Source organism: Leopardus geoffroyi, chromosome C1 (assembly GCF_018350155.1).
Source record: "Leopardus geoffroyi isolate Oge1 chromosome C1, O.geoffroyi_Oge1_pat1.0, whole genome shotgun sequence".
Lineage (NCBI taxonomy): Eukaryota > Metazoa > Chordata > Mammalia > Carnivora > Felidae > Leopardus > Leopardus geoffroyi.
Window position 1 is genome coordinate 94,669,529 of NC_059328.1, and position 11,018 is coordinate 94,680,546.

The following is an 11,018-nucleotide window of genomic DNA, read 5'->3' on the forward strand; positions in this document are numbered from 1 at the left end:
GAGTTCTATTTCTGTTCTTGTCTTCAAAAAAATTTTCCCCGTTTATGTTCAAAATAAACAACTGTATCGTTACTTCCTGTGTTTTATTTCAATTGCACTATACTTGGAATGTAGATGTATTTGGAAAAGTCAGAGGACATCAAAACTATTACAAGAGTTTTGAAAATTACAGTTAATGTTTCAGAAGAAATCTGCTCAGGTTTGCAGGTTCTTTATCTTTCCATTAAAAGATGAAAAAAAGCCTCACATTTAATCAGATTCTTCCATATTAATGCGTTAAAGCTTTGGAACAAATCAGTCTCAACCAGGAACAGCTCGTGTTAGAAAAAACTAGAATAAGAGCTACCGTTCAATTTTTCATGTTCAGAATGCCTGAGAAAGCATTTTTGGACTATTAAGAAAGTTTATTTTGCATAAAAGTTCAATATGAAAATGCACGACCTGATTTTTATATTGTAGTAAAACAGATGCTATGGAGGGGACATGTGAAAGCGGTTGGTTTCTGCCGGTGAACACACCCATTGTTTATACTCGTTCCAAGGCTTCTAACAGGATGATACGATTTCCTGGCATTACCACCATTCCAATATTGTTCTCTTGCCCACTAGTTGCCATCTCCACACATTCATCCATCACAAGATTCATAAAGGGATCGAAGCCCCGCAATATTCCTTGGCCACGTCTGCCACCATTTAATTTCAATGGTAATTTCTTGTCCGTAAATTTTTTCAACTCAGGACGGTGAGCTTTGCTCATGGTGCCTACTCGGCAAGCTCAAAGATCCAAAATTTACATATTAAATATTCCTTCCTGGAATTGCTAACAAAACCTTTTCAACATGTGATTTGTTCTGGCTATATTTGTTCTGGTCTGGGTATAACCCTTAAAAATACTTACAGGTGGGCAGGAATTATTTCTCTACCCATATTTGGAAATCCATTAAGGAAATCTTTCTCATTGCTTTTAGCTATTATCTTTGCTCCATATCTTATTGAACATGCTATTATAATGTTATGCACCCTGAGGCTTAAGAAGGGAAAATTACAAAAAGACTGATTAACCACACCTTTGCCATCCTTTTCTGTGAGCCTATAATGAAGATCTCATATGTATTTGTGGACTTCTACCTACCTGTACTTGACAATATGATTTTCATTTGGTTGTTTGTTGATTTCTTAGCTTACCTTAATGGACTTAGTTACTAAGATAATTTCACTTACCTTAATACTAAATTCAGATTTAGTTTGGCTTTTCTTACTTGACTTAATTCTTATTAAATGTGACTTTGGGTTTTAGTTTTGATTCTGATTTGACTTTATAACCTGATTTGACTGATATCTGATTTAATCCTTAATTTTGCTTTACTATAAACAATCGAACTTGTTTTATTTAGTGTGATGTTCATTTTATGATGTCAGTTGACATTTCATAGGATCTGAGATTGATTTGATTTTGTTTGATTTTCCTTGGAACCATGGTTGGATGACTTAGATTTGCCTTCATCCAAGTTAGCAGAATAAAAGCACAGTGCTGATCTGGTTAAAATGTAGTTGATTCCTGAATGATCCTTAAGATTAGTCATGAGGAATCTCTGGGTGCGATGTAGAGAACAAGATGGAGTCACTCCTGTCAAGCAATGACTCATGTCAAGCAGTGACATAAGCAGCCAAGGTATTGCAGCTGAGACCAGATATCACTAAAACCAGCACAGGCTGATGGCATCCAGAACCGATAACCAGCAAAGCCAAGAGAGCCTGTTAGAACCCAGAGCTTGATCATCACTAGAATCAGAAGAGACCTGCAAAGTCCCAAGACTGATTAAACCCCTTTTAAAAAGGAAGGACCTTCTGCAGCAAACTGTCAGACTCTGACGCTGACTCTCCCACGTCTGGCTGCAACAGAAAGACAAGTGCCGCCAAAGGCCCTGCCCTATTGATCTCTGAACATAACACAGATCCTCCAACAGCCTGAAAATAATAAGCCGTAAGTACCGAGAACTGACCCGGACCCTACCTTGGCCTCATCTCAACTGCGAGCTCACAGACGGACTTCACACTTGATTTGTTAACTCTTACCCCTTATTGTATCTCGTTTGTTGTGTGCCTTTGTATTATGCTTTGCTTTGTGTGGCATGTATGAAGCCACGTTACATGCATAGTGTAATCTCATGGAGTCTGGAACCCTGCACCTGCTTTCAGTTATACTAACCTTGCTCTATGATTGAATAAAGCGGACCCTGTCAAAAAGACACAACTCATGTGTGCGCCTTTGTAGCGTGCTCGCCACAGGCCTGGAGAGCTTGAACACAAAACAGAATGAAGCTTGCAATCGAGGAGAAAACTTACCCTCAAACTCATGGGAGGGCAAGAAAGCAGGGAGCTCAGCTGGCTCCGTGGGTACAGGCACCTGTTTGCTCACCAGCCTCAGAGTTGGGGGTCTTCTTCCTGCTTCAGACGGCCAAGTAATGTTAACCTTAAAAATAAAACCGCCAGCTGTCTTGCTAACAGAAACGGGTTTGAGAGTAGCACAGAATTGCAATTCCCAACTAGCAGGTTACGGCAAAACCACAGGCAAGCCCAGCGAACAAAGGAGAGGAGGGCTCTTTTGTAGAGGAAAAGTGGGACGTGGGGAGGACGTTCTAAACAAGAAATTCATTGGGGTAAACTGGGAGTTGGAAGTGTAGTGACTTTTCATTGGCTGAGTTGTGATAGTCTCTCATTGGGTGAGCTGTTGCCAGGCAAAAGGGAGAGACTGTATCCTTTCCGCTGGGACAGTGAAATAGTATCCAAGCTCCGGGTCCATTTCTTCCTCTTGGGGAGGCAGTTGACAGCGCGGTAAGGTGTGAGAGCTCCCCGTGCTGGCCTCCGGACTCCACGCTAAACAAGGTTTCCTTTTACTAACTTTCACAGCGGCCAGGAGATAGATATAAGTGCTCTCTGAACCTTCCGCTCATTTTTGCTCCAAAAATAAACTTATTTTAAAATAACAATAGTAATAATGATGAGACATCAATTATCCATGAAGAATTTGGAGCTTCCGGTTTCTTCCTCTGGAGTAGATTTGGTCTAGGCGGAGCATATTCTAATCCCTTGCATTAGAGAACTTCACAGTGGGAAGTGAAGGTTTGGGGAGGCGAGGCTAGGCAGAGGACCCACGACAATATCCACAGGGCTCCTTCTCCCCTCCTGCTGTAGGGGCAGGCTCAGTTAGAAGCTGGGGCTTTGTAGTTGAGTGTCACCTCCTCCCGCCAGGCGCTCTGCCAGGCTCTTGCCCCTAGTCACTCCCTTTCTGACGTCACGTGCTCTCTGTACTTGGAACACAGGGTGTGGTGGGGCATGCGTTTGTTCTTTGCTCTATGCAACTCTAAAGAGCTGAGTTGACTTCAGAGTAGAAAAGCTGAGCTCAGCAACACATACTCAGAGAGGCTCCTTGCCTCTTTGGCTTCTCAGATTATGCTCCCCCAGTGCCGGGGATACAAATATGTCTTGCCCAAACTTTTCTTGCCTTTTTTTTTTTTTTCTAAGTTAAGCAAAGAGATTATGTTCCTCATTCATGGAGGTTACTCAAAGCCCTGGCTGGAAACAGTACATGTGAGTCTGTGCTGGGTGTCTGAAAGCATTCTCAGTCTTTGCTTTTTATTTTATTTTATTATTTTTTTTAACATTTATTTATTTTTGAGAGACAGAGTGAGACAGAGCACGAGAGGAGGAGGGGCAGAGAGAGAAGGAGACAGAGAATCTGATGCAGGCTCCAGGCTCCGAGCAAGCGTTCATCACAGAGCCCAATGGGGGGCTCAAACCCATCATGACCTGAACTGAAGCTGGACTCCTAACCGACTGAGCCACTCAGGTGTTCCCACCCCCCACCCCACCCCTGTTTTTTAATGTTTGTTTATTTTTGAGAGAGAGAGAGAGAAAGAGAGTGATGCTGGGTTCGAACTCGTGAACCGTGATATCATGACCTGAGCCAAAGTTCGGTGCTTAACCACTTAACTAACTGAGCCACCCAGCGCTCTGGGCTTTGCTTTTTGAAGATAGAATTGCACTCTTCTTGTTCGTCCTGTAAGCCCGGAAAGTATTGTGAGATCACCTTAGGGTACTCCTGGGAAAAGTAGACATGGTCAGCTTTCAATTACCCACAGGTTCAGCAAGTATTAGACTGTCAGATTAGCTCCCAAGGAAGCTGGATAGCTGGAAAGGTGAGCGGTCTTTTGGTCACGGGCAAGTTTTTCATTTGGGCTCTGCCGCTTTCTAGCAGTGTGCTTTGGGCAAGTTACCTGAACAGGCTAGTCTTAGCCTTTCTCTAGCAAAGGAGGAGATGCCGTGCCTATTCCACACTGCCACTAGGTGAGAACATGTGGAGTGTGCTGTCTGGACCACAGGAAGAGCTCAGTAAATGGTAGCTGTTGTAACTCTGCTTCTAGGCTCCACCTTCTACACCACATCCTAGCCAAACTACTATTTTTTAGGAATTCATTTTCGATATTATAAGGTCATAGATGTTCTGAATTTTTAAGGTCCGGAGAGAATGTGCTGATTACCTTGTCTATTTTCTTTCACAGAGAAGTGATCCCTTAGGGGGTTGGGTGGACTTTCCCTGGGTAATTATAGAATGACGAGAATCCAGAACTTTTGTTTCTGAGTCCAGGCCTCTTTCCCCCACACCACACCACTTACCAAAACCCAGTGGCTTTTCTCCTTGCCCAGGGACCAGAAGGAGCTCCCCCTGGGTACGCCAGAACTGCCGGTAGGATTACCATTTTGTTATACTTGGCTAGGAGAGAGCGTAGTGTGTCACACAGTTCACCGGCCTGTTGACAGCCCAAGCCCCACATTGTGCCTCCTACGAGTTCACAGCCTCAAATGAGGTAATGAAGCCTCTGGGTGTTTTGTGGCTGTCAGCTGAGAAAAGCATTTCCCCATTATTCTTTCTGCAGGAAGCCACAACTCTCAGCCTCCCAAATGGGGAAGAGGAGCTGTGGGGTGTAGGACTGGCTTCCTATTTCCACTGAGCCACGGCAATGAAACTCGGAGCCTGGGGAGTCTTTCTCCAAGCGAGTGAGGGCTGAAGGATGGGAGGAGCCACAGCCCCTGGTCCCACAACTGAACAGAAACCCCACCACTGGCAACGCAACCAGGAGCCAGTGGTTTTCTCTCCTTGGGGTTGGGCAGAGAAGCCTAAGAAGCCACCAAAGGCCGGAGAGGAGGAGCCCCACCTCTGTGTTCTCTGAGCAGTTCTGCTTTTATCTCTCTTGGTTATTGCTGTTCCATTTTAAGCTTCATTTGAATAAAGAGTTTTGCTGCTATGTACGTATACTCATACACACATACACACTCACACACACGCTAGACCTTTTTTTTTTTTTTAAACTAGACCTTTTCCTTTTAGCTTCCCTTACTTTCCCTGCTGGACAGATATACAAAAATGAGGGGCTCACATTTGGATCAATTCATGCCCTGTAAGGCCAAGGACAATTGGTGTGCCCTGAGAGGAGAATAAGGAGAGAGTATTTAGAGAGAGCCACAGCTTCTGGGATTACCAGCCTTCTAAGGATGTTTACCTGCACTGTATTTTTTAAGCCTCTATATCTCTGTAACTGACTTGTCTACAAGTTGAATCTCAAAGCAACACTTGCCAAGGACATCCCCAGGCTTACTGCCAAGGATGCCTGTCCTTGGGGGGCACTGGATACCCCAAGCTAACATGGCCGCACCCTGACATATGTGTTTTTTGAGCCTCAGGAGTGAATTGGCCTGCAAAAGGACCCTTTTGTCACTCAGATTTATATCTCTTTTGAGGAGAAATGAAGGGGATGCTACAGAATGACCTATAAGTTCCTAATTCTTGTCCTAGGGTGGTGCAGTCCTTTGCTGATAAATGGGAGGGGATAGAGACACACAGTCAAGACTGGATGGGTTGGGGGGGTGGTCAGGAAAGGAGATCATAGCCACTTCTGTCATCACGGAGTAACTGTGTTTGCAGAGAGACTTGTCACTCTGCTCTCTGAGCTCAGGCAGGAGGGCAAGAAAGCCCATTTTGTCAGCACTACAGTGTCATGCAATTTTGGTGGTTTCTTACTTATCCACACCCATTTGAGCTCAAAGACGACAGAACCCTAATAAGAGAGAGTCATAACTTCCATGTGGAAATCATGAGCCTTCAGCACAAGGGGACCACTTCTTCTGCATCCTTCTGGGACTGACCGTCTCCCTAACCACTGAGTGAGCTAACGATTGTGGTATCTGCTTAGTTCCTATCTAGCTGACAGAACTTGATCAGGAAGCCCCCTCTCACCAGACACCAAGTCGGTGCCTTGATCCTAGCTTCCCCAGTCTCCAGAGCTGTAAGAAATAAGTTTATGTTTATAAACCACCCAGTCTATGGTATTTTTGTTATAGCAGCCGGAACGGACTAAGACAGTATGTTTTTTTTTTATCATAGCTACAATAACCAACCATGATATTGCCTTGCTTAGTGCAATAAGACATAGATTGGCAAGCATACATCCATGGCAGTGCCCCACTGATACTATTGTCCCAAGTTCCATACTGCCAAACAGTTACATAATGTCTGTGATATAGCTACTTAGTTTAAACCCTGAGAATGATATGGGCACTAGACAATAAATGCACACTTGCTGAAACCCAGATTTGTAATTTAGTTCTCAACATGGATGGTTTTTTGGAACCCCGGAAATATCCAAAACATACAAAGCCAAATGTTAGAATTTTAAGTGCCCTATATTTATTTCTAAGATATAATAGCGATCAAATTGCACAACGAATTTTCTTTTTACAAATGATACTCTATTGTGCTCTCCTCAAAACTCTAACCTCAGAGTCCATAAGCAAAATCCACTGTGCTACTCATTAACTTCAATCGCCCACTGGAAGCTTACAGTCTTGCAATTTTCAAGCATCTACCCCTCCCAAACTCGAATATTCTTGCATATTTCAGTAACTTGGTGAAAAACAAGTTTGGACTTTTTATTTCGCATATTTCAATAGTGACTTTTTTCTAATAATAAGAACAAATTCACTCCCCTAGAAAGTTTAAAAAAAAAAAAAAAAAGCTTAAATGAGGACCAATGATTTCTCCCAGGTACCACTGTGACCTATGTAGCTTGATCAATAGACCACTCACTGAGAAGACCAAACTGTGAGTCTAAGTTTCTGCTTATCTCTTTCCTGATTTCATTTTTCAAAGTGTTTGAGCATTCTCCTGGACTATTCAACAACACAGTCTGCCCTGGCATTGTCTTATTCTCAGGGTTTTTCCTTGTCTCTCCAAATGGATTGTAAACATCTCATGGTCAGAAATAGTATTAGTTCTCAATAAAATCTTACAGGTTTGGGTCTAAGTGGGCATACAATTCTCCTCTCTTACCTGATTCCCAGACCACAGCCATGTCTAACTGTCAGGCACTTAGACCAGATCTTCTCAGTGGGATCCGAAGAGGGGTACATTAAAGGAAGAGTTTTCTACATTAAAATGAGTGTCCATTTCTGCTGCAAACAACTCTTGAGACATTCTTTCCGATGATCCTAAAATGCCCTCTCTCATAACCACTTCTCCCTCCACAGATGTTCATTCTCCTGATGTCTCTTTCTCGTACTTGCTCCTCCCTTCCCAAATCTTCAGTTACCCTAACTTTCAGGCCTCATGCTACCTAAAGCTATTCGAATATTTATAGAACACCTCTGGCCTTCCAGACGCAATCATCCAACATCCACTAGAGAAACACAGAACCTACCTATGGAGCTTTGTGTCCATAGCGAAGACAGACAATTATAAAAACAATGAGTGACAAGGGGATACGTGTGGGTAATGGGAGCGTGTAGCAGGAGTACCTAGTCCTGTTTTGAGGGCTTCCTGGAGGAACCAAGATATGGAGAATGTGTAGGAATTAGGTGAAGAGGTGAGAGGATATTCTAGAAAGAGAGAGGAAGGGAGAGAGGGAGAGAGAGAGAGAGATAAAGACTTGTTTCTAGCAACTCAAAGGAATTCAGCATCAAGTGTGGCAGGGCCATGGTGTTGGGGGTTGGGGAGGAGAGGCCAGCTGAGAGTTCTAAGAGTTAATAGGGGCCGCTTAAAACCTAAAGGGGGCCTGGCTGGCCCAGTCAGTGGAGCATGCCATTCTTGATCTCAGGGTCCTGAGTTTGAGTCCCACCCACACTGGGTGTGGAGCTTACTTACCCAAAACAAAACAAAACCAAAAACCTAAGGGGAAACCATTGACGAGTTGCAAGCTGGGGAATGACACCATTAAATTATCATCTTTAGAAGGCTTTCCTTGCTAGGGTGAGCAAGAAAACACCCCCAGCTGATCTCGAAGGAGGTTGGGATGCAGTAAAACAGGTGAGAAATGAGGGCTAGTGTATGGCTCTGGAGTAGGAAAGAAGTTGCCTGATTTGAGAAATATTTAGGCAAAGGGACAATTTATAGGACACGGGGGTTGATAATATGCTGTGAGGTGGGACAGAGGGTAGCCTAGGAGGACGCCTGACTTGAACAACATGGAGGTTAGTGGGCCTTTCCCCGAGCTGGTGAATACAGGAGAGGAGCAGGTTCAGCAGGAGGATGCCCAGGTTACTAAGCTGAATGTTGCCTCCCAGATTTAACACACTTGCGTGGAGCTCAACGAGAACTCGGGTTCCACGTATAGCTTTGTGAATCTCTGGCACAAAGAGATAGTAACGGAAGCCACAGAAAATGTGTGAGTCAAGCAAGAAGTCTTTTCTCAGCTCTTTCACCTCAGGGTCCTGTCATCGTGACAGCAGCTCTGAGTGAGGGGCTCTGCCTCCACAGACTGATGTCAGACGGGGACAGGAGAATTTACGACAGCATTTCCTAAGGTGCAGTTATGCTGAAAATCTGTTCCCTGAGAAAAACCACACAGCCACATGCACACATACATGTTATTTCGTGGTCAAATAAGTTTGGAAAAACCTGTTCATCTAGAGATTATTAAGGGCTGACAAGTTCTGCAGTAAAGATGCATTTCCTCTTTAATGCAGCATTCTTCACAAGCCAGCCCTGGTCACAGGTGATTCTGTGAATCACATTCACAGAATCTGAATGGGTCAGGGTGAAGGAAGAGAGAGAAAGCTATCCTTTCCCAGATGCGTATTTTTTTTTTTTTAATTTTTTTTTTCAACGTTTATTTATTTTTGGGACAGAGAGAGACAGAGCATGAACGGGGGAGGGGCAGAGAGAGAGGGAGACACAGAATCGGAAACAGGCTCCAGGCTCTGAGCCATCAGCCCAGAGCCTGACGCGGGGCTCGAACTCACGGACCGCGAGATCGTGACCTGGCTGAAGTCGGACGCTTAACCGACTGCGCCACCCAGGCGCCCCAGATGCGTATTTTTAAGTCAAGCCCTGGGGAGAGTGTCCACGCCTTCATTTATCAAAGTAAAAAATTGTATCTCAGTGGTAGGTTCCACATTTCACAGCTGGCTTGGGATACATTGGGCTTATCACTTAGCCCCTCACGGTTTCAGTCTCAGACAATCCCAGTAGACACAGCAGAGGGAAAACTGGAAGTATAATTTTCAAAATCTAAACTGGTCATAGGGTTTCTAAAAAAGCATTCTCTGTGACTTTGAATTTGAGTCCCAACTGTGCTATTTCTTTAACCAGCAAGGCCGTCTTTCAGAATGGAAGGAGAGATAAAGAGTTTTCCAGACAAAAATTAAGAGTTCATGACCACTAAACCAGCTCTGCAAGAAATTTTAAGGGGGACTCTGAATGGAGTTAAAAAAAAAAAGAAAAGACCAAAGCAACAAAGACTAGAAAGGACCAGAGAACATCACCAGAAACACCAACTCTACAGGTAACACAATGGCACTAAATTCATATCTTTCAATAATTACTCTGAATGTAAATGGACTAAATGCTCCAACCAAAATACATAGAGTATCAAAATGGATTAAAAAACAAAACAAAACAAGATCAACCTATATGCTGTCTGCAAGAGGCTTATTTTAGACCTAAAGACACCTGCAGATTGAAAGTGAGGGGATGGAGAACCATCTATCATGCTAATGGACATCAAAAGAAAGCCAGAGTATGGGGCACCTGGGTGGTTCAGTCCGTTAAGTGTCCAACTTCGGTTCAGGTCATAATCTAATGGTTGGTGACTTTGAGCCCTAAGTCAGGCCCTCTGCTATCACTGCAGAGCCAGCTTCCGATCCTCTGTCTCCCTCTCTCTCTGTCCCTCTTATCTCCCCTTCCAACAATAAATAAACATTAAAAAAAAAAAAAAAAAAAAGAAAGAGGGTTGCCTGTGTGGCTCAGTCAATTGAACGTCCGTCTTTGGCTCAGGTCATGATCCCACAGTCTGTGAGTTTGAGCCCCACGTTGGGCTCTGCGTTGACAGCTCAGAGCCTGAAACCTGCTTCAGATTCTGTGTCTCCCTCTCTCTCTGCCCCTCCCCCGCTCATGCTCTGTCTCTCTCTCTCTCTCTCTGTCAAAAATAAATAAACATTAAAAAAAATTTTTTTAAATAAAAAAATAAAAAAAAAAAAAAGAAAGAAAGCCAGAGTAGCCATACGTATACCAAAGAAACTAGATTTTAAAACAAAGACTGGAACAAAACACGAAGAAGGGCATTATATCATAATTAAGGAGTCTATACATCAAGAAGATCTAACAATTATAAATATTTGTGCCCCCAACCTGAAACACCTAGATATCTAAATCAATTAATAATAAACATAAAGAAACTCATTTATAATACAATGATAGTAGGGCACTTTAATTCCCCACTTACATCAATGGATAGATCACCTAAGCAGAAAATCAACAAGGAAACAGTGGCTTCGAATGACACACTGGACCATACTGACTTAACAAATATATTCAGAACATCTCATCGGAAAGCAGCAGAATACATGTTCTTCTTGGGGGCACATGGCACATTCTCCAGAATAGATCACATATTGGGTCACAAATCAGCCCTCAACAAGTGCATAAAGATCAAGATATACCATGCATATTTTCAGATCACAATGCTA

The 11,018-nt window shown here is 43.4% G+C and overlaps 1 protein-coding gene and 1 long non-coding RNA gene across 2 annotated transcripts; one reads left to right on the plus strand and one right to left on the minus strand.

Annotated features, from left to right (window-relative positions):
* Nucleotides 1-389: 389 nt before the first annotated feature.
* On the minus strand, nt 390-1,253 carry LOC123600051 (small nuclear ribonucleoprotein G-like). The gene has a single exon (XM_045482427.1). It carries the CDS (start codon nt 754-756, stop codon nt 526-528), a length of 231 nt encoding a protein of 76 aa, XP_045338383.1. The 5' UTR covers nt 757-1,253; the 3' UTR covers nt 390-525.
* Nucleotides 1,254-4,059: 2,806 nt separating this feature from the next.
* Nucleotides 4,060-5,305, plus strand: LOC123600052. The gene is made up of 2 exons (XR_006713452.1): nt 4,060-4,198; nt 4,937-5,305. It is a non-coding gene; the product is annotated as an uncharacterized LOC123600052 (long non-coding RNA).
* The last annotated feature ends 5,713 nt before the right edge of the window (nt 5,306-11,018 follow it).

What these genes read in the sequence shown, in the direction of transcription:
- LOC123600051 (XM_045482427.1), bottom strand. Translation starts at nt 756, where the DNA reads ATGAGCAAAGCTCACCGTCCTGAGTTGAAAAAATTTACGGACAAGAAA.